The sequence below is a fragment of the Malus domestica genome, chromosome 11 (genome assembly GCF_042453785.1).
Source record: "Malus domestica chromosome 11, GDT2T_hap1".
In the NCBI taxonomy this organism is placed as follows: Eukaryota; Viridiplantae; Streptophyta; class Magnoliopsida; order Rosales; family Rosaceae; genus Malus; species Malus domestica.
The window spans coordinates 23,734,761-23,761,797 of NC_091671.1; the positions used below are offsets into that span (position 1 = coordinate 23,734,761).

The following is a 27,037-nucleotide window of genomic DNA, read 5'->3' on the forward strand; positions in this document are numbered from 1 at the left end:
GGGATGTTCTTAAGGTTGAGTAGATCATGGTGGTATATTCAAATACCCCATTTTAGCAATGTATGAGAAGATATTTCCTAGTTTTGTGTATGTGCTTTAAATAACGTTTATTCAGTTATTTCACATATAGGTGAGACCTATCTTGAGGACGAGCGCCATTAATCGAGGCTCGGGGGCTACGACTCTTCGACATATCAGTGAGTGGGTTTTTGGTTTTCCGTATATACCTATATACTTAAGTTTTTCCCAGAAAATGAAATTGAATGATTATATGTTTTGAAATGCCATGCAAAGTATTTGCCTATTTTATTATGCATTAGTAGTTGCATATATTTATGATTAGTGTTGCGGACGCACAGGTAAGTGCCAGGTAAGTTCATAAATTACCGGTTGAGGTTACTTCAGTTATGTGAGATATGATGTGATGTATTGAGAGCTCATAAACCTGCACCCCGGTGTTCGTGCTCCCACCCAGAGTTAGGGCATAGTCCTTCACGTGATGTTCACCTCCCGCACCATATGCTCACCTTGGATCCAAGTTAGCTGCACAAGCTTGTCGTACAGACCACTTTAGGTGGTTCCGACTCGTAGGTGACCTACGATTATTCGCATAGCCTTCACGTGATCGTAGCACTAGATCATATTTACTTTACACCTAGTCTTGTCGTACATACCACTTTAGATGGTTTTGACTTGTGTGCAGGATTTGATTTGATTTGATATGATTGAGATTGGTTATGAGCTATATATATATATATATATATATATATATATATATATTCAGTCTTGCAATTTGAGTTAGAGGGAGTTGGCTGATGCAATATTTGACTTTGCTATATTTTGTTTGGATAACTGATAACATTGCATTGAGATACTTTGGCATGGTATACTTTTATGGATTTTCATCTTGAGTATAATTTCTAATACAGCTTATTATTACTATTATTTTTTGGGAAATTATACAGGTTTTACGCGAGGGGTTAGAAATTTTGAGAAATAAATGATTTGAAAAGCTTTGTTTTTGCCCACTCACACTTTCTGTTTTGCGCTCCTCCAGGTTTTAGGTAGAAGTGCTTGGTGGATCACGAGGATTTCAACGGTGGTTCTGAAAAAATATCATTAATGTAGGATCACCCTTGGGTGTTGTATAATTAGTACTTGTCCTGCTTGACTGCACATAGGCTAATTATGCTCTGGTTGAAAAGCTTTTGTGAAATGAAATGATTTGAAAAGCTTTGTTTTTGCCCACTCACACTTTCTGTTTTGCGCCCCTCTGGGTTTTAGGTAGAAGTGCTTGGTGGATCACGAGGATTTCAATGGTGGTTTTGACAAAATATCATTAATGTAGGATCACCCTTGGGTTTTGTGTAATTAGTACTTGTCCTGCTTGACTGCACATAGGCTAATTATGCTCTGGTTGTGTATTTCACCTTTAACCTCGCACTCACACCTTATCTCATCTAGTACTCTAGTTGATTTGATTTTTGTTTATTCGTAATTCCTTATATATCTATTGCTTCTGCACTGTGCACCTGGCTATGTCACCTTCACGTGACAGCCAGCATGCCCTGATTTAGTTCGGGGTGTGTCACAAGCTTTACAACTTTCGTGAAGATCATATAAATCATAGATCAAAATTTAACCGTCAATTGTTGTTTACATTTATGCTTCATTTTTCTCACCAAATTTTGTTTTTTTTTCTTCAGATTTTGTTTTTTGAAAACATGATCTATTGGAGGATACATGAAGATGAACGGTTTAGATCGTTGATATTATGTTCAGAGTTTTACCGTTAGTGAAAATATTGCTTGGTGTTTATAAAGTCTTTACAAACTATATAACATCGAGTCATATTTCAATTAACTGTAAATATCAGGACGTGATATCAAAGATTCGAACCGTTCATCTTCCTACATCCCCAGAAGATCATGTTTTCAATAAACAAAATTTAAAAAATGAAATTCAATATAAAGAATAAAGCATAAACGACAATCGACGGTTAAATACAAATTTAAGGTTTATGGATTATAGTGTCGGATTTTGAAGTTGACCCCTTCATGAAAGTTGTAAAGCTTGTCATTATGAGTGATTGTGTGTGTGTATATATATATATATATTTTTTTTTTTTTACATTTCTTACACTTCTACAATAATTATTATTAATTTTATTACTTTTATACACAAATAAAAAACACTATTCATGACGGTTTAGAGGGTTTTAAAAATCTAAACGATAATGTAAGTGTAACCATTGTCTACTCATGGAGGAATGATGAATCACGAGTGTTTATATATTCTTTCACATTTTTCATACTGGCAGGGATGTCTTATTGCCTATACTATTACTATACTAGTTGATTTTAATTTTGGACAACATGTTAAATAAAATTTATCCTATTAATGATAATAAGAAACTCTCATAATAAAAATAAATAAATGAATAAAACTTAATTTTTTTAACTTATATAGAATAATATACAAAAAAATATATTTAATATAGAATATACCAATATATACAATATGGCTATTGTATTTTATAATAATTTTTTTAGTAATTAAACTTTAAAATTATAATTTATTTTTCTTAACGGGTTACCCACGTGTATACCCGTTAATGACCCGATTAATTATCCTATTAATTCGAAACCTGTTATTTTTGTGTCGTGTAAGAAACTGTCGGGTCTAGTCCACCCCAACCCACCCGTCTTTTTTCAGATAGTTTATCGCCCACTTGGGTTCTGCCTCTCCCTACCTGCTTTACTGCATCCCATCTCTCTCTCTCTCTCTCTCTTCCGGACTTCAGACCTGCTTCCTCCTCTCTCTCTCTCTAGCATTTCAGCTTCCCTTCTGTTCTTGCTATTGTTGATGAATAAACCTCCAGACTTTGAAAACTGGTTTCTATTTCGAATCACTCCTCACCAACATTCAAGCCAATATCACTACTATCTGTTAACCAACTCCGATTATCCGTTTTCAATCAGATAGCAAAATTGTTTCCAAAAATTTTAGCTATAATATCGCCTATTAAATCCAGTTTTTTTTTATTTTTTTATTTTTTATTTTTTTTATTTTTATTTTTTTATAGAATTACCAAATAAGCAATTCAATTAAAGTTTCCACATAAGAAAAGGATAACTGTTGTGGTCTATTTTTATCTGACAAAGGGGAGAGGGCCGGCGGCAGAGAGAGAGAGAGAAGAGAGATGTGTGTTTGTAGAATTGTAGGGGAATGTGTGTGTTGTTATCCTTCCTACATTGTGCCTTTATTTATAGTAGTAAAGGGAGAGAAGATATTCCTTCTCCTCCAAGTAATACAAGTTGTAATAGGAAAGGATAGCTAGAATCAAATCTAATCTAGGATTTACACAATCATACTTATTCTAGGAATGTTTACAACACTCCCCCTTGAGTGTGCAAATACTTAAGGTAGATTCAACATCATGCAGAAGTTGAGGAAGTCGACTCGTCGGCACTGATTCCAAGGAACAACGATTATTCTCAATAAGGTAGGAACTTGCATAAGTAGTAAGTCTCACTAAAAACCCTAAGGCTATGGCAAAAACCCAAGTAGGGACAAAATCCATAGTCTAAGGAAAAATGCGTGAGAAATGCAAAGTCAAAAGAAACGTCTACAGGACGTCATCAGGGATATGACCAGCCCAAGGTGGGTGCCTCGTTAAAACCTAGTTAGGTAGCAAAAACTCAGTGGGAAAAATGCTCCTAATCGTAGGGAAAAAGAGTACATTAAGATCAAGCAAGTATCCAGAAGATACTCCCCCTGAGTTTGACATAATTCCAAAGAGAAATAGCAAAGTTACAACTCAGAAAGTTACGCATACCAATTCCATGAACAAGCTTCTGAAACGTCGCCTTCGGTAGTGATTTGGTGAAGAGGTCGGCCATATTGTCTTGTGATCGGATTTGCGTGACTTCAATCTTCTGATGCTCTTGTTGTTGATGTGTAAAGAAGAACTTCGGCGCAATATGCTTGGTGTTGTCTCCTTTGATGTAACCCTTCTTGTGCTGTTCGATGCAAGCTGCGTTGTCTTCAAAAATCGTTGTCGGGGCATTAACGGCGGGATGAAGATCACAGGAGCTTCGAATATGGCCCATTACTGCTCTCAACCAAAAGCATTCCCGAGTTGCTTCATGTAAGGCGAGAATTTCAGCATGGTTAGACGAAGTGGCAACTAAGGTCTGTTTAGTTGACCTCCAAGATATTGCGGTGTCTCCAACGGTAAAGACATAACCCATTTGAGAACGCGCCTTGTGCGGATCAGATAAGTATCCAGCGTCGGCATAACCAACAAGGAGAGAATCAACCCGATGAGCATAGGGTGCGGCATCACTCGAGGAGCATAAGGTACTCAGTTTGCAGAGCGTCATGAATATGTCTTCGGATGAAGATCATAGCAGTGGCTTTTTCAGCTTCGCGAACAGGTTTAGTTGTTGCTTCTTCAATAGCAGGACGCAAGTTCTTGGTAGTGAGGTGGAGCTTCACATCTTGAACCCACTTGAGGTAGTTCCTTCCAGAGACCTCCAAAGCGGTGAAGTCGAGTTTGTTCAAATTCGACATGTTCCTATCACAAATAGATGGACAAGATGTGGTTAGTGTAATGGAGAAAAATCAATCCATTCACATAGGAGTAGAACATACAGGTTCTAATAGACATGTATTGGTTTAATTTTGCATGAAAAACTTCAGGTTTTCAAACAAGGCATGTTTATAAGAAACTTCGGGTTTCAAAGTAATTATGAACTTCAAGTTCATATATTCCTGCAGGCAAACACAAATATATATGCAAACAAATATGCAACAAATATATGCAAAAATATTGTATAATGATAATTGAATTAATTTTATGTGGGTCTTCGGGGCCAAATTAAAATGTGGGTGAAAATAAAAAAAAACCATAGTATTTAAAAATATTAAATAATAAAATCTCGGGGCCTAAAAATATAGGTCGAGAATAAATTTGCGGTCCAAAAGAAAATATGAAGCCACGGGTGGCTTGAAAAATTTGGTCCGTGAGACCTAAGCCCAAAAATTGGACTGGGGAGGGTTTCGGGTGTAGGCTGCAGGCCTACGGGGTGGACTAGGCTGCGTCAAGCAGCAAAAAAAAAAACTTTTTTTTTCGCGGGCCGCTTCAGGCTGGCCCAAAAAACAAAAAAGATTTTTTTTTTTTTTTTTCGATCTGGGCCTTTGCAGGCGAGCCCAGAGGACAAAAAAATTGTTTTTTTTCTTTGTGCACGGGCTGGGCCGTGACATCTCAAAGCATTAGCAAGCCCAAAGGCGCTGATGCAGGCCGAGGGACAGGAGCCCATTAGGGCTCGGGTTACAGGACAAAACAAACCCAGCGGCGCTGGGTGTGCGTGGCCGAGGAAGAAGGCCGGAGTCAGTCGACGGCGTCGCTGCAGGCGACGTTTCCAAGGTCGGGACAAGGTGCTTCAAACGCACCTTGGTGTCCAATGCTTGCGGGTGTGAAAAACCATAGTGGATTTCGAATCGAAATCGCGGAAAACCTAATGAAATTTAAACTGAAATTTCATACAAATTAGATAAAATTCTTCAGGAATTTCAGTGAGATTGGATTGAATATCACGACACCATGTCGGATTTTCTGGGTTTGGGACGCCATAGGCGTCAGGTTTCCAATGGGGGTCACGAGTTTGGACGAGGAGCAGAAACTCCAGCCGTGGTTTTGGGTTGGGCTATCGCAGGCTGCGGGCCTGGTGGCTTGCGGCTTGCATGGTGCAAGTGCACGAGTTCAACTTAGAACCCTAATTCCCAAATCGCAAAAAAAAATATTTTTTTTCAATTCAAATATAATTATATGCATGTAAAATTCAATGAATCACATATTTACGTTGATGCATATGCAAATAATAGTTTCAATGCATATACATATGTAAGATTCAATTCATGACAAATATCAAATTCACATAATTGTAGCAATTTTGGTTATGAAGCATACACAATTTATGTAGAATCTAAAATACGTTAAACGTAAAGTTGGGTCATGCATCATGGTGAATGTTCATGCTATCAGGGCTTGCAAAATATCGAGTTAAAAACCGTTGTTTGGAAAGAACCTGATTGCGTGATGATATAGATGAACTGGTTTGATGCAGAAAAAATCTCCAACGTCAGATTCCTAAGCGCAGCGGTAGGAGCGTGCTGATAACGTGTTGTGGTCTATTTTTATCTGACAAAGGGGAGAGGGCCGGTGGCAGAGAGAGAGAAGATAGATGTGTGTTTGTAGAATTGTAGGGGAATGTGTGTGTTGTTATCCCTCCTACATTGTGCCTTTATTTATAGTAGTAAAGGGAGAGAAGATATTCCTTCTCCTCCAAGTAATACAAGTTGTAATAGGAAAGGATAACTAGAATCAAATCTAATCTAGGATTTACACAATCATACTTATTCTAGGAATGTTTACAACAATAACTAAAATTTTCAATGTTAATTAGATTGTAATGCTACAAGAAAAAAAAATATAGTAGCTTTGAATGGAATTGAAGCATGAAGCAAAGAATTATATCGCCTATTAAATCCAGTTTTATTTTTATTTTTATTTTTTTATAGAATTACCAAATAAGCAATTCAATTAAAGTTTCCACATAAGAAAAGGATAACTAAAATTTTCAATGTTAATTAGATTGTAGTGCTACAAGAAAAAAAAATATAGTAGCTTTGAATGGAAAAAATTCATAGCCTCGGATGAATGAGTTTTTTTTTGTTTTTTTTTTCTTTCCCTTTTGGTTATGAAGGTTGGATGGAGAGTTGACGAAAATGTTAGTTTTAGGCTCGAATGTTCTAAAAATTGCTAAGCGCTAGTTGGGCGACAGGCAGAGGCCTATCGCCTAGGTGGATTTATGTAAATTTATTACATATCTTGTAAATAAGTGCCTATTTACACCTAAAAAAACATATACTTGTATGGAAAATAAAAGAATGATAAAATGAAAAAATAGAAGTAGAAGAATACACAAGTTATATACATCCAAAAAGTTCAATATTTAAAAAACAGTAAGCATATAATCATAATGAGGAGGATTTGGATGATAGACTAAATTCTTCTTGTTCATGAATGATGATCCTTGCATTGGATTGGATATAGACTAAATTATTTAACCTTGTTGTATCTAGTTTATTTCTTTTCTTTGTATGTATCCCCTCAAAACTGCTCCAATTCGTTTCACTATTGGATGAACTTGTAGTAAATCTATCATTTGCAAATTAGGTACACCATTTCCATAAGTATGCCACCATGAAACCAAACAAGAAAAAGGCACACAATTAATAAAAAGTATAAAAAAAACCACCTAGGTGCCGCCCAACTCTCCGCCTAGGAGCCGCCTAGGACCGCCTAGCTCCAGACCAATATTTCGAAACGATTTGCCCAAAATCGGGGCGGGCCTTCACCGCCTAGGCTGATTTTTAGAACACTGCTTATCATCATGGGGACTATTATTCTAATTTAACCAAAACTTATTTGGTAATGGGTTAAGATTGAGGACATATACTTTTTTTACACACATTTTGGTGCTCAATTTGTACGGTTTATCCCATAACTTCTTTTAACGATCCGAACCATATATTGTTTCAATTCATCACTCATAGATCATCATTGGAAAAAAAATAATACAAATCCAAAATCATTAAAACATTCGTTTGGAGTGAAGAAAATAAACAAATACGCTTATGCAAAAAAAAAAAAAAATACTAAAATGACTATCATTTTAATCTAATGGTCATATAGTTTTGGATTTGGGTGATATTTGGTGACATGAACTTTGAGGGAAAATCTAAAAGATGAACGTTTGGATCATTAAAGTATATTATGGAGCGTGTCTATAAAATGAGTGAAAAAAATTAGTGTTTTCTGATCCATTGTAATACTTATTTCATATTTGAAGAAACAATGAAATCAAAAGAGAGAAAAACCAACTAATAACATTACCATTTTTCAATGATTGAACCACGCGCCCTCTCCCTTTCTCCTAAAAAACCCTACCTCTAAGAGCCCCTTGGCCGTAGGCCCCTTGGTTTAGCTTAGAGTCGGCAGCAGCCTAGTACGATAGTACCCACCCCCTTCTAGCCCTCCTCCCCCTTACCCTTTTTTTCCCATCCTCTGATTCCTCCCTTCCCTTATCCTTCCCTATTTTTGGTTTCCACCCCTCCCTCCGACTCCCCCTCTATTTTTCCTTCCTTCCCCCATCCTTCCTTGGGGATTTGCTTCCCCCTTTTCCTACAACAAACCACTACTGATGGTGGTCTTGGATTATCTTTTAATGCCCTTAGCTTTCGGCTGCCATCACTTTGAGCGTTTTGCATCTCAATTTGCTCTAAGTTTGTCTCAGATCGTTTTCTTATGCCTTCTTCCTCTCCAAAAATTGCTCCTCAACCTGAATCCTCCACCATCTACCCATGCTACTCATTTTATCGAGTGCCTCCTCCAAGAATCACCTCCGCTGGCACACTTCGGTGGTTGGGAGCATTTATAATGCTAAGTGCACTATTTGGTAGGATTATGGCACGAGTAGCTTGCCTATCACCATTTTCCGTTCATCATGTTGGTTCTTTGGTCTTTCTCCCAAGTGGTGGCGACGACTTTGCGGTGTTGGTGCAGCTGTTTGGGTGGAGGTGGCTACTTTACATTTTCAAATCTAGGTTTTTTTTGTTGGAATGTTGCTATGGGCTGCTTAGCTAAGGCCTTTTCATTGTAATTTTCTTTTGTGGAGTTGGATTTTTGCTTGGTTATCTTTGACTCTCTCTTGTATTGTCCTTACCTTGTCATAACTTTCTCTTTCAATGAGTTTTACTTTGTTGAACCAAAAAAAAAAAAAAAAAAAAAAACCCAACCGGGAGAACGATGTCAGCATTTTTCGTTGTGTAATTTTTTTTTTGAAAAATGATATTATAACACTAAAGAGAGGTTGGTGTGCTTAACCTCACAATAGACTATCAATAATGTGGTTCAAATTCGCCTTTGGCGGGAATCGAACCTAATACCTCTCACTTACAAGTGAATAGGAATACCACTTTTCATTGTTTGTGAAGATGGAACTTGAACATCTCCAAATAGATGATGACTATGTATAGAGCTTACGTGTTCTTTTTTTAGTACAACGATATATTTTACACTAATGGGAGGGAGAGTTCAGCTAAGCTACACAATGGGCAACCTAATTTGGTTTTGAATTCGCCATTTACGAAATTCGAACCTACGACCTCTTACCTACAAGTGAAAATGAATATCACCATACCGTAGTACTGAGTGGCTAGAGCTTACATGTTCTAGAAAGATAATATTCCATTTCCACATTTGTGTTAAATGGTTTTGTTTCACCAAACTAAAATATCAAACACATAATTAAATTAACCATATCGTTATCAAACTTCATTCACAAGGTAAAATGACAAACTAAGAATTTGCAAAATTAGGGGAATGTTAGTAATTCTTCCGCTGTAATTTTTCATTAGCTTCAATTTTGATATATATATATATATATTTATGGTTTTAAGGTCTTACCACAATTTATTTTTACGTTGTTTTTCTTTCCAGACATAGGAAAAAAAACCCTTTGCAAAAATGAGAAGAATACAATGAACCGGACAATACAATGTATCAATTGAAATTCATTCACAAAATTATGTGAAATTCAGTTTCTCTTATGCACCTAGGAATATTTTAGCCAACGGATTTGGCCATAAATATTAATTAAATTTTCTAAACTGGAAATCTTTCATTTACCTTTACATCATTTTAATTTATTAGGGGTTGTTTGGTAAAAATGATTAGAAGAGGATTAGACATGAAATTTTTTTGTTCTCTTTTAAACCTCTCAATTCCTTATAATTCTTCCATTTTGAGAGGATTCTCCTTGACTAATCATTCTCCTACCTCCAATTTGATTAAAATACATTAAAATAGTGCCGCACTTATTTCAATTCAATTATGTACACGAGCTATATCTTAAATTAAAAAAAAAAGGAAAAGAGATAAAATCTGAGAGGGTAAATTTCTGAAAAAGCCCCACTCTGCGAGGCCGTGACATGTTGTCCTCGTGCCCCGACCCAAAATAAGAAAACCGAGAAGCTTGGTCTCGAAATACTTTATTCTTAATTTAACGTCTAATCTAATAATTCTATCGTTTAAAAAAATAAAAAAAATAAAAAAATCATATCTCCAAATCTAGGCAATTACTTAATGCACTGCCATCACCACTCGCCCTATAAAAACCAGGTACTCACGGGCTCGCCATCTCCAACTCTCTCTCTCTCTCTCTCTCTCGCCATGCAACAGTGATTAATTTAGTCACATTACTCACCACAACACACAAATTTAAGTCCTTCAATCCAATCCAATCCAATCCGGTCCAGTCCAATCCGTAACTCTAAAATGGCAGTCGCCGCCGCCATTTCCGTCCTTCTCCAACTGCTCGTAGGACTCTATAGTCCAGTCCATGCCAATCCCATAAAAAATATAGTTGTTCTAGTGATGGAGAACAGGTCGTTCGACCACATGCTAGGGTGGATGAAGAAAATCAACCCAGAAATCAACGGAGTGGACGGCTCCGAGTCCAACCCTCTCTCCACCACCGACCCCAACTCCAAGCGCTTCTTCTTCAAGAACGAGTCTCTCTATGTGGACCCTGATCCTGGTCACTCCTTCCAAGCCATCCGAGAGCAGATATTCGGGTCGGATAACACGGCGGCCGACCCGCCTCCCATGAATGGGTTTGCTCAGCAGGCTTACTCCATGGACAACACCACCGCCATGTCTCAGGACGTTATGAATGGATTCGATCCTGATATGGTTGCTGTCTACAAAACTCTTGTTTCTGAATTTGCCGTCTTTGACAGGTAGGTAACTACGTACCAATTTTTTTTTAATGATTTCAGCACATTTTTTTTTCTTTGCATGCGCATGTTTATTTTTTATATTTAAATTGAATAAATAAAAAATCAAAAGCAAAAGTAAACAGGGATTTGATGAATTCTCTGCTGGATCAGGATCCTCTCCTGACCTTAAAAAATTGAACCTGTTAAGCAGACGATCGTGATTGTTGAAATTTGATCAAACGGCTATAAATAGGAGGTTCTTTAAAAATTATAATAATTATAGCTATTGAATCAAATTTCAACCATCATAGTTTTTTAAGTTCAGGAGAGGATCTTGATCCATTCTCTGCTAAATAATTCATACATTACTCTCATTATTAATGGTAAAAAATATTAAAAGAGAAAGCCGTTGAGAGAATTGAATGCGAGCGAGAGAAAATGAATGCTTTGACCATTCACAGAAGATGTCAAAAATTTTATGAGAACTGTTTTTGACAAAAAAAAAAAAAAAGGAGTTTTTGATTCTAAAGGAGAAAAGATTTTTCAGTATAACTGGAACATGGGATGATACATTACATGTTACTATGTAAATGGTGTGATATGTGTGTTAAAAAATTAATAACTTATTTCATCACTTATATAAAAATACGTGATGTTCCATTTGTATTCCGCTCACAATGAAAAGGAGATGCCAAAATCCTACATGGATTGACATTCTTCACTTTGCTATTAAATTTGAAAGCAAAGTCAAAATTTTTATTTTATTTTGATGCTGGATTCACATTTGTTTTTTCATTATCAATTATTTGATTATTAAAATCTGGATTATATAAATAATAATAAAACATTTTACTTTGACATAGCAGTTGGGAATAAGAAACTTTACAAAATGTTATTTTAACACATAAGCTATTAAAATGAAATTTGACATTTTAATTTGAAGTAATGCTAGATAAATTAACTTTCACACAGAAATTCTTCCCTTTATCTTTACTTTTTCATATTTCTGAACAGTAAATCTTTACCTTTTCATATTTTGTGAACAATAAAATTCAGAAAATTTGAAGTATTATATGTTGTTTTCAGAATGTAAATTTCTTTGGTGTTGATGACATTTTGCGATAAAAACAAGACAACTAACGTGTTGTCAAAATGTCAAATCCATCAAATCCATTTTGTTCCACTTTTGTAGTTTGCAATGCAAATAATTGCGGTTAACACTTGTAGTTTGTTAGTAAACCTTACATTCGTGTTGTGTTTTTCGTATTCATATTGTTTTCATGACGTACCCGATATCTTAACGGATTATATCGTGTAACACTCGTTAAAGTAAATGGGTAATATGACCCAACCCAAAATTGACCTGTTAATATTATCAGGTAAAATGACCTAACTCGTTATCTGTTAAAGAAACTATATTTTAAATTAATAAATAATGAAAATAAAAAACATAATTTGACCCCAAAAAATTAAAAACATAATACTAAATTTGTCTATGTATATCACATTGTCATATAAATATTACTTCAAAACATAAAAACAACATTTGTTTTTTAAACATTACATACCCCAAAATAAGAGTCTAATGAAAAAGTATTAGTACATTACTATAAGATACCAAGTGCATATGCAAAACCTTGCACATTTTTTTTACAATAAAACCCTTCAATTTTCATCAATCACCAAAGGAAATGATATTGGTTTATTTTGAACTCCTTAAAAATACTATTCATGAGGATTTGTATGGTTTTAAAAATTCAAACGACGAAGTACCCATCCTCAAAGCGTCTATGCGAACACGAGCATTTGTATATTATTTCACATTTTTTCGCATTTGTAAATTAATTATTTTAGTTTTTTAGGGAATTGTTATTAACACTCCAAAAATCTCATTCTACACTCCTCATAAGTATATTTTTCTTTCTAATTATAAAAAATTTGGAGTGCCAAATGAGATTTTTGGATTGCCAATAACAATTCCTTTTTTTAAATGTGTTTGGTATTTTTAAATTACTTGATATTTTTATTTTTAATGTGTTTTATAATTTTTTAATCTCAGTTATTGCTTCTAGTATACTAATTTTTTTTTAAATTTATATAGAATAATAATACAATAATACATATTTTAATATAGAATATATATATACATATGCACTATGACTATTGTATTTTATAATAAGTTTTTTTTTTAAAGTAGTTTAAAAAAAATTAAAATCATCAAAATAACATTTTTCTTAACGTGTCGAAACGGGTTACCTGCGTGTCACTCTTGTGTAAACCTGTTAAGGACCCGTTATTAACTGGTTCTTATCATGTGACCCGATAATGATCCGATTAGTTATCGTGTCGACCCGAAACTTGTTACTTTCGTGTCGTTTAATTGTCTTGTTAATGGGTCGTATAAGAAAGTGCCAGGTGTATTTGTTAGATTATGACTTTGAGCACACTGTTTTCACTATTTTGCTTTTATTTTCTAAAATTTTTTAACATTAAGAGTATTTGTTTATACATTTGAGGTATTGTGTTCAAATATTCTTTATTGTAATTTATTATACATTCTCTTAACGTTAGTTAAAAAAAAAAAAAAACTATAGAAAACGTTTATGTAACACACAGTGGCGGATCTAGGATTTCAAGATCGGGGGTCCCAACATAAAAGTTAAAAAAAAATTATTAAACTAATTTGGTTCCATATCACTATTTTCTATAGAATTTGGTTCATTAAATAAATCAAGATTAATCTCAAAGGTAATAAAACCAACAAATTTTCCTTAGCAACATAACGCAATTAGTGACTCTACAACGATAAAATTTGTTAATGTAAGATATATATATAAATATATATATATATATTATTAATTGGGAGTTGGGACTAGAGTCTAGGATTAAAAAACTTATATATTTGGAAGAAATAAAATTAGGTAGCTAAAGGCAGTGGAACAACAAATGGTGGTGGGGAATAGGGTAACTTGGGTTTAAAGTTGGAAGGTTGTGACGATTGGGGCTGAGAGTTCTTAAATATAATTTGGGGATACTGGAAAAGCTTGTGGTTCTCGAGCTCTGTAGAGAAAACAGAGATATTTTAGTTTTTAAATTTCTTATAATGAGTTGGTTCAAAGACGCTGTGGTTTTGGCTAGGTCTTTTAAAACAAAAATTTAAAACCTCTTCTTCTTCTTCTTCTTTGTTATAAGCACGGTTGCTTGCACATCCATGGAGGCAACAAGCCTCTCCAATGCACCTGCCCAAATTGTTGGAGGGTCCCAAAGGTCAAAAGTGTTTATTTGGGCTTCCAAAGGGTTGAGACCCTTTGGGTTCCTATATGGATACGCCAGTGGTAACACATTGGCGTAAGATCTAATTCATGTGCCAAATAATCATTTTGTGCATGTATTATTTGCCACTCTGAAGTTTTACACTATGTTTGGATGAGGGAAATAAATTGGAATTTGGATAAAAATCAGAATTTGTATATTGAGATGCACCATTTCCCTTGTCGGATTCATAAACATAAGAATCTAGAATTTCCGCGTGGAAAAAAAAAATTTGGAATTTGGAACTTCCAATTCCCAAGTTTAAATTCCCTGTAATTAAATATGTGTCATTCCCCAATTTCTATGATTGAGAGCTTAAAAATAACAAATTCCGTATTTAATTCTATTGTTCTTTTAGGTTAACCAAACAAGAAAATTTCCAAATTCTAGAAAATAAAATCCCGTCAATTTAATTTCCATTACTTTAAAATTTCTTAGTAATCTTAAATTTATTCATCCAAATATAGTGTTACTGTTTTACTTTACATTGTCGGCTGTCCCAAGCAATTAACATAAGAATTTTGTTAAGGTGGTTCGCCTCACTGCCAACCTCAACACAGCCGAATCGGCTCTACGTGCATTCAGGGACATCAGCTGGTGCAACAAGCAACATCCCAGCCCTTCTCGCCAAGGGTTACCCTCAAAGAACCATCTTCCAGAACCTCGATGACGCGGGAATATCCTTCGGGATATACTACCAAAACATTCCATCTACATTGTTCTACAGGAACTTGAGGAAGGTCAAGTACATATTCAAGTTCCATCGGTACAAAACCTTCAAGAGACATGCAAACGAAGGGAAACTACCCGGGTACACCGTCATAGAACAGAGGTACTTTGACATCAAGAGTGCACCTGCAAATGACGATCATCCCTCCCATGACGTGTACCACGGGCAAATGTTTGTAAAGGAGGTGTACGAGACACTAAGAGCAAGCCCTCAGTGGAACGACACCCTATTCATCATCACGTATGATGAACATGGGGGTTTCTATGATCATGTGCCTACACCGGTTCGTGGAGTCCCCAGCCCTGACAGGATCGTGGGGCCGGAACCTTTCTTCTTTCAGTTTGACCGGTTGGGAGTTAGGGTTCCAACGATCATGGTCTCACCATGGATAGAGAAGGGTACAGGTGAGTACTGCTGCTTCTTGCTTAATTTCAAATTTTAAGCTAATTAAATGATTGACATGTGATTTTCTGCTTAAATATTCTATGTTCATATTATTCTGAGTTTTAATGTTAGTCAGCATTTGGAGTTCATAGAAAGATATAACACATTGGTAAAGTAATTCAAAATATCAACCAAATAGTTCAAAATATCAACACATGAAATTGTTCAAGTTGGTCATAGAATGTGTCTTTTTAGTATCTAATTTTTTTTTTTTAGATTATACACTTGGAGGGAACGAAACCTATATCTATCATAATCCTTGTCCTAATCCCACCTCCTGTCATCACTAGAGTTCATATTACACGAGGGGACGTTTGTTTCACCGGACTAAGACTAGATTGAGTTATTTAACAATTATCCCAACATGAACTAAACATGGGAATTTGATTGATTAACAATTGGATAAATTGAGATTATACATATTTGTTGCGGGCTTATTTAAAGCCATTTAAAATGAGGGATCTAAACAGAACGAAGACAGGCCAAACAAATTCAAGCTAATCCCCGCAATTAGTTCAAGTCAAGTCAATCCTATGTATCAAACGTGTGTCATGTTATATTATACATTATATTATTATAAGCCACCAGTCGATAACATAAGTTAGAAGTAAAAAGTAACAATCAAATGGCACAAACCTCAGTTTGTGGGTACAGCTGTTCCATGTTCATATTTGCATTGCTTCCAGAATTTGGTGCCCATTTCACATTGCCTTTTTGTATGGGATGGGTCGTCTACATCGTCAACGAACAACAAACTACTTTGGTTGATAACTTAATCAGCTATATATATGTGTCTGTGAGGAACTAATACTCCCAAGCTTTGGTATCTAGGAAGTATATCTGCATGCTAAATTTTAAATAACTCTTATGGTTAGTAGCTTATTTTTTGCATTGATGATGATGACTGCAGTCGTTCATGGTCCTAATGGATCGCCATTTCTGACTTCGGAATTTGAACACTCGTCTATTCCCGCAACAGTCAAGAAGATCTTCAACCTAACTGCACCCTTCCTAACAAAGAGGGATGAATGGGCTTGTACCTTTGAAGGCATTGTCCAAACACGGACAGAACCCCGAACTGACTGCCCAGGTAAGTCACATTTTACTAACAAAACAGGAAAATATTACATGTAACGTTGATGCATGAATCCTGCATGGCGAATGGATTTGTAATATCTGATACCATGATAACTTTCTAAAGAACACAGAACAAAGAACAAAGAAAAGAACTTTTGAAGAAAAGACGAGAGAGAATGAGATATATTTCTGGTTAACCATAAATGGCTGTTTACATTTGGTTTTATAGAGCTAAACTGATGAGCTCAATTACAATAATACCCTCTAACAACACTTAACCAACCTTATCCTTATAACAACCTAACAACACATTTTAACTACTTCTAATTTTCACTACCAAGGAACCAGCCATGTCATCACTAATGACTACGGTTAATAATATGTTCATCTCAATTGTCTGAATTTTGACTAGAGCAACTGCCAACACCAGTCGCCATCAGAAAGAGTGAGCCTAACGAAGATGCCAAGCTTACAGAATTTCAGCAGGAGATGATACAACTCGCGGCAGTTCTAAAAGGAGACAACATATTTACAAGTTACCCCCAAAAGACAGGGAAGGCGATGACGGTCAAGGATGGGAAGAAATACGCAGATGATGCAGTTAAAGGATTCTTTGAAGGGGGGCTTTACGCTAAGAGAATGGGAGTTAATGAGGAGCGGATTGTCCAGATGAAACCTCCCTTACTTCGAGATCGTCCAGAACTTCACCAGAACACCCATAGAAATCTGGCAGTGGATCCTCGGGTGCATATGTAAAAGAGCAATCATATATTTATCTAGTTGTACAAATCCAAGGAAAGAAATGAAATAATCAAATGAAGTTTGAGCATTTCTGTATTTCAATTTATTTTGCCCATCTCGAATTCCAAGTTCTTAAACCGTATCTTGATATCTGGGAGAAAAAAATAAAAATCCCCCCTCAAACTGTACTGAGGAGTTCGAAGAGACAATTCGGACCTTAAGAGCTGAAACAAGTCTTTGGATAGAGATTTTGTGCAGATATTTGCAATTTGATATTGAGTGCAGATAAAATGGATTGAGATGGCCTTTGATAATACCTTTTCTCGAATGTAGTGGTAGTCGATCTCTACATGCTTTGTTCTAGCATGAGATGAAGGATTTTTGGCAAAGAGAGATAGCTGATTGATTATCACACCAGAGTTAAGGAGTACATGGAAGATGGAAACCAATATCAGCAAGTAATTGGCATATCCATGTAATTTCAGCTGCAGTATTAGTTAGAGATCGATACTTCGCCTCTGTTGAAGAACGAGTCACTGTTGGTTGCTTCTTAGCACTCCAACTGATGATAGATGAACCCAGAAAAATCAATAACCACCAATTGATCTTCGATCAAGTGTGCAACCTGCCCAGTCAGCATCTGAGAAGGCTTTGAGAGATGGAACAGAGATAGATTTTGTAAACCAAAGACCAAGGATCCTTTTGACTGCTTGAAAATGAGACTGCCTTGGATTGTGCATGAATTGACAAACAAGGTTGATTGCAAATGATAAATCTGGCTGAGTCCAAGTGAGATATTGTAATGCACCAACCAAAGATTGATATTCTGCAAGATTGTCAAGCAACGGAGAAGAATGATCCAGCTTGGATGTACTGAGTGGGGTAGCACATGGTTTTGCTCCAACCATATTAGCCATTTTTAACAGATCCAAGATATACTTGGTTTGTGAAATAAAGATGCCTTTGGAGGATCGCTTGACTTCAATTCCCAAAAAACAATGAAGTGCACCAAGGTCTTTAATGGGAAAGAGAGAGCTAAGTTGAGAAATAACATGCTTGCAAGCTGCTGCAGATGGCCCTGTGACAATAATGTCATCAACATATACCAGAACAAAGACCATAGGATCCATTTTGACAAACAATGAATGATTTGATTTAGAACCAGTGAAGCCAAGGGTGTGCAATGCTCCATGGAGTTTTTCATACCAGGCTTGGGGATCCTGTTTAAGACCATATAAGGATTTATGCAATTGAAAACTATGAATAAGATGAATAGCATCTTCAAAACCAAGTGGCTGTTGCATATAAACAGATTCAGACAATGTCCCATGTAGAGATGCATTGCTTACATTTAGTTGACTGAGACTCCAATCAAATTGGGCATTAAGAGTGAGTAGGAGTCGAATTGTCACAGGCTTGGCTACTAGACTAAAAGTCTCAGTATAATCCAGTCCTTCTTGCTAATGAAAACCTTTGGCAACTAAGCAAGCTTTGTATCTATTTATGGTACCATTAGGTTTTCTTTTAATCCTAAATACCCACTTACATCCCACAATGTTTTGATGAGCAATTTTGGGTACTAAAGACTAAGTACCAGTTTGTTGCAAGGCAAAAAACTCCTCCTGCATTACCTTAACCCAATGTGGATATTTGGAAGCTTGGAGATATGTAGTGGGAACAAATTCATTGGAACGATGAGAAGGGAGAGGGTGTTTGGTTGCAGAAAGGACTTTTGGTTTGTAAATACCAGATTTGGACCTGGTTTGCATAGGGTGAGTATTAGTAGGAACTGAGTGAGATGTAAGTATATGGTTGTTGGAGAAGAGCTACTTGGCAATAAAGAAGATGGAGATGACGGTATAGAGGAATGGATCTGTGGTTGAGTGAATGTGAGGTGAGTGGGAATGGTATTAAGAGATGAAACTGCTGCTGGGGAAAGAGAGCACTGTGAAGATGCAAGATTGTGAAAGGGAAAACTGCCTTCTTCAAAGATTACATTTCGTGAGATGTATAACTTGTTGGTAGTGAGATCCAAACATTTGTAACCTTTGTAATTGAGATTGTAACCAAGGAACACGCAGAGCTTGCTTTTGGGATCCAATTTAGACTCGGAGTAAGGTTGCAGCCATGGAAAACAACTAACCCAAAAACCTTCAAAGTGGCATAGTTAGGTGATTTGTGGAAGAGACGTTCCCATGGAGATAATTTGGGTACAGTAGGTAATCTGTTTCTTAGAAACACAACAGTTGAAAAAGCATGATCCCAACAGGTGTAAGGGACCTTAGAAACTGTTAAAAGTGTTCTGGCAGTCTTAACTATATGTCTGTGTTTGCGTTTAGCACAACCATTTTGTTGAGGAGTGTGAGGACAACTGAGTTGATGATTGATACCATTCTTAACAAGGAAATTAGAGAATTGAGTGCTAAGATATTCCCACCAGAATCTGATCTGAGAGCAACAATTTTAGTATGCAACAAGTTCTCAACAAGACATTTGAACTTAACAAAAGTAGGAAATACATAAGATTTATATTGCAAAGGTTAAAGCCAACAATATTTTGTAAAAGCATCTACAAAGATGACATAGTATCTGAAATTTTTCACATAAGTGACAGATGTTGGCCCCTAAACATCTGTGTGATGTAGCTCCAAAGGTTTACTAGTATGACAAGGTACATAAGCAAATGGTAATCTGGAACTTTTGCTTAAGGCACAACCATTACAGAAAGACATATTGGAACCACTAGAAAATGAAATACAAGACTTAGTAGCCAACTTATTGAGAATTTTCATCGAAGGATGGCCAAATCTTTGGTGCCAAATATATCTAGATGAGTTAATAGAAGCAGCAAACACATTGTGATTGTGGATCACATAACTGGAAGGCTGTGGTTGAAATGGATAGAAGCCATCTCTCATAGGACCTTTAAAGAGCATCTTCCCTTAAGACATATCCTTCACAACGAAGTGAAAAGGATAAAGATGCATAGAACACCAATTATCAACAAGAAACTGATTCACAAAAAACAGATTTTGTTTCAAATCAGGAACATGTAACACATTTCGAAGTTGAAAATTATGATGAGGAGTATGTAATGTAGAAGAACTAGAGTGGAGAATAGGCAAACCTTTGACATGACATCTCCAATGTCTATGAGTAATATTCATTCTTTCAGTCAATACAAATCATATTTCTCTTTCTAAACTCTTTCTTTCTAAGATCTCTGTGTTCATCCTTCTTCATCTTCCTTCTTGATTTTCTCTTCAATTCCCAAACATTTCAATGTAGTTAACATGATATCAGAGCCACCAGGCTCACGCTATGGATTCTGGTGGTTCCTTTTTTTTTTTATTAGATTTCATCTTCTAGTTTTATTTTCTCTTCAGATTTTCTTCAGAAATTCTGTCAAGTTCTTCGGTGCTTCCGCGATCATCCTGTAACTTCTAGGTTGATTTTCAGTTCTTGAATTTTTTGATCTTGAATCTGGGAATTTTCGTTCTCTCCGATCCTAGAATCATATTCTGCAGCCGTGAAACCGCAGCTGAATCTTTCTCTGCGTTGGTCCGTCAGATTTGGGCAAAAATGCCTAGGTGACTCACTGAGTTCATATCATTTGATTCCATTGCTACTAGCTTTTCTAGAGTTTTTTTTGCCAAGAAAGAAACAATGGATAGTGGCAATGATGAAGATCCTTTATCGTCAGACTTTTCTTGCCAAGAAAATCCTGAATTTTTGTATGATGAGGTGCCGGTTGAAAACCCAGACGACAAAATCAACAACTTAATCCATATAGAGATTGGATTTGGGTTCCAGAAAGATGAAGCTTTTATCATTCCTAATTGGGTTTCGGAAGTTCGATCATAATCTATCACATGGGCTCTCAACAGAACAACATCATTTCGGTGTTCGTTACATACTTTGATCGGTTCATTTCTCTAATGTCTATCACTATGCCTATTGTGGAAGAAAGTTTAGACTTTTGTGTAGTCTAAGTGTTTGCCGAAATGCCCAGCTTAAAAGTCTCATGTGAAGGTTAAGTTTTTTAGCAAGGTGACATATTTGGAGTTTTGGTATGATTTCATTATGAATTCTTGGTTCAATTTCACTTTCTTGAGGATTTGTCCATATGAATTCTTGGTTCATTCTAAATTATGCAAAATATGGAATTGTTGTTTCTGGTTAATTTTTGAAGTAGTGTACTCTAAATTTTTTATTTATTATTTATTTATTTATTTTTATTTTTTCCCATTTTGCTTGGGAAGTGAAAGTTGTGCACGAAGCCATTAGTAATTGAAATCTGTGTGCTTTCTCTGTCGCTTCTTCCGATTTTCTGGATTCATGATCGGGTTAGTGAAGCAAGTAGATATTCGTGGTAATTTCGCACACCAGGTGTTCGATGATTTGCTTCAACCATGTCTTGTTGTCTGTACTTCATTTGCTTCTTCATTATTGAGTGATTCTTGAGACTTTTGGTGATTATGGAGAAGAGAAAATTGACAGAGATATGGGTGTCTTTTACTTGGAAGAAATGAAAATGGATGTGGATATCATGGAAACAGTAGAATTGATGTTGAATTCGAATCAATGAGTCAGGCACTTGAAGGCCATCTAAGTATTCATACAGAATGACTAATTATTCTTTGTATCCGATCAGTTGCACAATTAGTTTTGGGTGCTCAAGCTATACGACTATAGATTTCCAAGCCTCTTTGGAAGTGAAGTTAATCTCTGACAGAACACAAAACAATCTATAATATCAAGTCTAACAAGGTTAGTTACAACATGTATTTACTGTAAGTCCGATTATACGATGAAGTTTGAAGAAGTTGTTAAAGATAAATCACACGAAGGGTAATTCTGTGACGTGAATAGGTAAAACCCACGAAGGGTAGAAGAAATTGTTAATGGTAAATCCCACGAAGGGTAATCCTACATAGATGTTGATTTTCTGTTGTTGAATTTGTGAAGGTTGATGCCATTGTTCAAAGAAGTTGTTTTTTAATAAAATCGACAAAGGGAGATCCCGTGGTGCTATAGTTAAGGCTGATGCCACACTATAGTTTGTTAATTTTCTATTTTTGTAAATATTAAAGGTTGAAGCGAAGTTCAATGAGATTGTTGACGGGAAATCCCACGACGGGTAAACCCGCAAGAAATTGTTATAACCGGCATGAGGGTGTGTTACAACTTTATAAGAAGCTGTTCGTTGTGAAGCTCCTATCAAAGGCAGAGGAATATTAGACTTTTGGATGTGTGGACAATCACTTATGTTTGCAAAGGGTTTGGCTATTGGACAAGATGTCGTGAACAAGGCTAAAGCATTTGATGAAAAGCATCGATTGATAGCAAGTGCATCAGAGAAGGTTATTTCCTTTGACAGGAAAGCGGGGCTTACAGAGAAATTAACAGTAGGCATTTCTGTGGTTAATGAGAAAGTGAATTTTGTTGATCAGAGGCTTCATGTCTCAGATAAAATAATGGCAGCAATATTTGCAATAGAGAGAAAATTTAATGATAGGGGGTCAGCTATCAAAACAAGTAGGTATGTGACCGTTGGAGCAGCTTGGCTAAATGGTGCTTTTGGTAAGGGGGTAAGGGCAGGACAGGTTGCAGTTACAAAAACCAGAGGAAAGTTCCATATGGCTGTCTCAAACTTGCAAGATTGCAGATGGTTCAACTCTGTGTTCTGCTATCAAAACAAGTAGGTATGTGACCGTTGGAGCAGCTTGGCTAAATGGTGCTTTTGGTAAGGGGGCAAGGGCAGGACAGGTTGCAGTTACAAAAACCAGAGGAAAGTTCCATATGGCTGTCTCAAACTTGCAAGATTGCAGATGATTCAACTCTGTGTTCTGTTTTCTGGTTTCATAGCAGTAATTGCATATGTTCTTCCAATCTCAAACTGGGTTTTCCAGTTAAGATTGAGGGGGAGTATTAAGGGTACAAGTCAATAATATAGTTAGAAAATAGTTAGCAAGTTTGTTAGTATTTGGTTAGAGTTGTTAAGCTTACTAGTATAAAAACATTGTGTGTAATTGTGTAATATTCATTCTTCAGTCAATACAAATCATATTTCTCTCTCTCTAAGGTCTATGTGTTCATCCCTCTTCATCTTCCTTCTTGATTTTCTCTTCAATTCCCAAACATTTCAATGTAGTTAACAATACTATCCTTAACAAACTCAACCACTTGTTAATCTGTCCCACCTAGGAATATTTGCAGTAGCCTCTTTAACCATTTTCACGAGCCTTGACTGTGTACAAGATCAGTGAAACATTTATTAACTGGATGACTGATGAATGACTAGTACATCTAATGGCAAAACAAGCATGCGAACTCCAGTTATCAGAATTGTTTGGGCAAAGATTTCTCTAGAGAAAGCTCTTGGACCTTAGCACAGTGCCCTAAGGGATTGTCACTTTAGATGTGTAGTCGGGCTCTTTCTTGTTGATTTGCTACAAGAAGAGAACAAAATTAGTTTTGAAAGGTGCCTTTGTGGGGCCTTAGGTGTAGGCCTTGAGGCTCAAAATCAAAACTAACTAAGTGCTAGGTGTGTCACTACTATCTCAGTATAGTAGATATAAAACAAGTGTGTTTTAAGTTGATTACTTGCGCCATAAGTTACTTAAACTTCTTGCTATCAAAGGATTGTCATGGATAGGTTAAGTCCACATTAAGTTCTTTTTCTTGCCTTGTGAAAAATGACTTTTAGTTCATAGTCTTGTATGTTCGAATGAAAGGAGTCTAGAGCCCCTTAAGTTACTTGTTTGGTTCCATATTACATTTAATGAAAACATATCCATCAAGCTAACCAGATCCAGATGCAAATGAGAGTCTTAAAATAGAAAAATAGGTGGAAATAACTTGAATACATGTTGGAGAATGCATTAAACAATAGATCTACTAATTCAGAAAACAAACAAAGAGCTACGGGTAAGATTTCACCTTGTCTAGCAAGGTTGAACTTCTTGCAGTCATTTCTCTTTGAATTTACAGGGTTTGTATGCTAAAAAGGGATGGATGGCAAACAAGTTTACACGAGGGAATCAATACTACAACACTAAGGGAGGTAGCAGAGCTTTTATTCTAGACAAGAGATAGCTTTTTTCAGAGAACTATTACTAAAAAGGACTGAATCTGGATTGATTTCAGCTTTTGGATGCAAATCTAGCTTGAGAGCAGAGTTTGTATATTTGTTTGTTTGGTTGGTTGAATGTCATTGACTCTGGGGCCTATTTTTCCTTTTATAGACAATTTGGCCTAACTGCTGTAGCTTTTGCTCTTGCCCGAAAACACTTAGAGGGTAGTGAGTCATAAACTTTTTACTAACAATGCCAATGGAAAGTATTCTTTGGCTGGTAGTAGGTTAGTCTCCATTACTTGTCATTTCAATTATAGATACGTGGCTTGTATAATGGCTGAAAAAGCTTCAATTTGCTCTTGGGCTTGATGCTGGGCTTTGGGCAAATCTCCTTTTTAGTTGGGATCCTTAGGTTTTCCTTCATTAAGGCCCAATATTCAAATATTAACCTAAACAATACCCATTTTAATAATTGTTGAGTATGCAAATCGAGGTGTTAATGATGATTAAACAGCCGCCGCATGCCTTTACTCGAGACTTGCACCATTCAAAGCAACCGTACGTTTTAACAAAACCTTTGCACTAACCCACGAATTCCAACGTTAATTAACTGAATTACTATATAATCTTTAGTTAACCCCTCGACCAAATACCTTAGCAACTCCAAACCTTTGAATTTCCAAGTTTCCCAGATTTTCTCATAACTCTCGTACTCTATGCTCCTTCTTGCTTCTTACCTTCAAATTTCTTCTATCATTTCTAAAATCATCCAATGGCACCCAAGGTTGCTCGGACTCAATCTTCCTGCGAACAGGTGAAGGCCTTAACACTATGCGCTGCTTGCTTAACGGCTTTCATCGCCTTCCGGCTGGCCTTCATACCTCACTTTTCTTTGAAAAGGGAAGAGTATACTCATTGGGACCTGCATGGGCTTCTCAGGTCCCCATTGCTGTGGAAAATAACATGCCTAAGGCAAATTGGTTCACCCCAAACCCATTTTTGGTCGAAGCTCGTATTTTTTCCTCTAAATGTTTTACCCATCGACGAGGATTTCCTTTGATGAATAATGAAGCTTGGGTGAAGTGGGTAAATGAGCTCAAGCCCACCTTCAAGAAGAAATGGATGAACAACGGCATATACAGGCTAATTATGTTGTCTAAGACTACTGTAATTACCAAGCCTAAACTGTTGACCATGACTCTTCTCTTCTGGAATTCGGGCATCAATACTTTTGACTTCAGGATGGGCCCCATGTCCCTGACCATTCTCGACATGGCTCAAGTCTTTGGGCTAAGGCCCTCGGGCAGAGTCGTAGATGTCACTCATGACTGGTCTCCCCCTTTTCGCCTGATTGCTGAGAGCTCGGGCACATCTGATCCCTTAACTCAGTTAGACTACAACTCTTCGAACTTCAAGAGTTATGGGACTTCCTTCACGGGTTTTATCCTGTTTGTCAAGAAGAATTTTGGCCCGACATCCTCCAATGCTAACATAGATCAGGAGCATATGTATTTTCTATTATACTGGCTCAACAAGCATGTCTTCCCCAACAAATCCAAAGAAGTAAAAGTTGAGTGGATCCCTCCGGTGGAAGCTCTTCATAATTTTGATGACGTGGCCAAATGGGCCTCTTTCTCTTTACTCATCTCTACCATCTCATCTTTGAAATAACCAAGGGTAAACCATTTGAATCCAATCTCAATTGACCAACCTGGATGGTTCAGTTGTGGTTGCAGTGGTTCTTCCCTGAACTTCGGGCATCAAATCTAGAATTCCTAGAAGGTGTTGCTCCTGCCCGCATCTTAGCTGAGGCCTTTCCCACTAACCATTCTACATTTGCCTGCCTTTACTTCTTCAGAGTCTGCAGGACACAGGCAGACTTAGAGTGGGGAGCTTTAGTGTAACATCCCACATGAACTAACAAAGAGGGGGTAATGTGCCTTATATGTACATGCTCCTCTCCCTATAGCACGAGGCCTTTTGGGAACTCACTGGCTTCGGGTTCCATAGGAACTTTGAAGTTAAGCGAGTTCGGACGAGAGCAATCCTAGGATGGATGACCCATTGGGAAGTTCTTGTGTTAGTTCCCAGAAACAAAACCGTGAGGGCGTGGCCAGGGCCCAAAGTGGACAATATTATGCTACAGCGGAGTCGAGATTGGGATGTGACATAATGGTATTAGAGCCACTCTGCCATGTGGTGCGAGTGTGTCAACCAGGATGTCAGGCCCCTAAGGGGGTGGATTGTAACATCCCACATCGACCAACGGAGAAATGGTGATATGCCTTATATGTACATGCTGCTTTCCTTATAGCACGAGGCCTTTTGGGAACTCACTGGCTTCGGGTTCCATCAAAACTCCGACGTTAAGCGAGTTCGGGTAAGAGCAATCCTATGATTGGTAACCCATTGGGAAGTTCTCGTGTGAGTTCCCAGAAACAAAACTGTGAGGGCGTGGTCGGGGCCCAAAGCAGACAATATTGTGCTACGATGGAGTTGAGACTGGGATGTGACATTCAGTTCTTAGAAGGTATCTTTGGTTTTTCGACCAAACTTTCGGAGAAGACGCCATCCCCTTTTGCAAAGAAAAAATTTATCAGCTGCATCTAGTCAAAAGGATCTGGCATGAGGAGTCTGCAGTGATCGATATGAGTGCAGGCTGGAGTTTACCACCCCAATTTCTGCGCTAGAAGGTTGGGGTTTAGACAAGCCATCCCGATGCCCTTCTTCGACTATGTTCATTGCGGCACCTCATATCGTCTCCGTTCACCACAAGAAGCCATCTTTGGAGCTGCTCGACGCAGTCT

At 36.9% G+C, this 27,037-nt stretch overlaps 3 protein-coding genes across 3 annotated transcripts; 2 read left to right on the plus strand and 1 right to left on the minus strand.

The window, feature by feature from the left end:
* Window positions 1–10,209: 10,209 nt before the first annotated feature.
* LOC103440618 (non-specific phospholipase C2) lies at window positions 10,210–17,240 on the plus strand. Its single transcript, XM_029088774.2, has 4 exons — window positions 10,210–10,869; window positions 14,690–15,294; window positions 16,245–16,424; window positions 16,824–17,240. The coding sequence occupies exons 1-4, from the start codon at window positions 10,406–10,408 to the stop codon at window positions 17,165–17,167; spliced, it is 1,593 nt and encodes a 530-aa protein (XP_028944607.1). The 5' UTR covers window positions 10,210–10,405; the 3' UTR covers window positions 17,168–17,240.
* A 499-nt stretch (window positions 17,241–17,739) lies between these two features.
* On the minus strand, window positions 17,740–18,282 carry LOC108173835 (uncharacterized mitochondrial protein AtMg00810-like). The gene has a single exon (XM_017333693.2). The coding sequence runs from the start codon at window positions 18,280–18,282 to the stop codon at window positions 17,740–17,742; it is 543 nt and encodes a 180-aa protein (XP_017189182.2).
* A 2,536-nt stretch (window positions 18,283–20,818) lies between these two features.
* LOC103440646 (binding partner of ACD11 1-like) lies at window positions 20,819–22,857 on the plus strand. Its single transcript, XM_008379341.2, has 3 exons — window positions 20,819–21,004; window positions 22,246–22,292; window positions 22,383–22,857. The coding sequence occupies exons 1-3, from the start codon at window positions 20,819–20,821 to the stop codon at window positions 22,855–22,857; spliced, it is 708 nt and encodes a 235-aa protein (XP_008377563.2).
* Window positions 22,858–27,037: the final 4,180 nt, after the last annotated feature.

What these genes read in the sequence shown, in the direction of transcription:
- LOC103440618 (XM_029088774.2), top strand. Translation starts at nt 10,406, where the DNA reads ATGGCAGTCGCCGCCGCCATTTCCGTCCTTCTCCAACTGCTCGTAGGA. An exon ending in ATGGATAGAGAAGGGTACAG is followed by an intron (nt 15,295 to 16,244) that starts GTGAGTACTGCT and finishes TGATGACTGCAG; the next exon opens with TCGTTCATGGTCCTAATGGA. An exon ending in ACCCCGAACTGACTGCCCAG is followed by an intron (nt 16,425 to 16,823) that starts GTAAGTCACATT and finishes AATTTTGACTAG; the next exon opens with AGCAACTGCCAACACCAGTC.
- LOC108173835 (XM_017333693.2), bottom strand. Translation starts at nt 18,282, where the DNA reads ATGGATCCTATGGTCTTTGTTCTGGTATATGTTGATGACATTATTGTC.
- LOC103440646 (XM_008379341.2), top strand. Translation starts at nt 20,819, where the DNA reads ATGGATAGTGGCAATGATGAAGATCCTTTATCGTCAGACTTTTCTTGC. An exon ending in TTCCTAATTGGGTTTCGGAA is followed by an intron (nt 21,005 to 22,245) that starts GTTCGATCATAA and finishes TAAATATTAAAG; the next exon opens with GTTGAAGCGAAGTTCAATGA. An exon ending in GACGGGAAATCCCACGACGG is followed by an intron (nt 22,293 to 22,382) that starts GTAAACCCGCAA and finishes TATCAAAGGCAG; the next exon opens with AGGAATATTAGACTTTTGGA.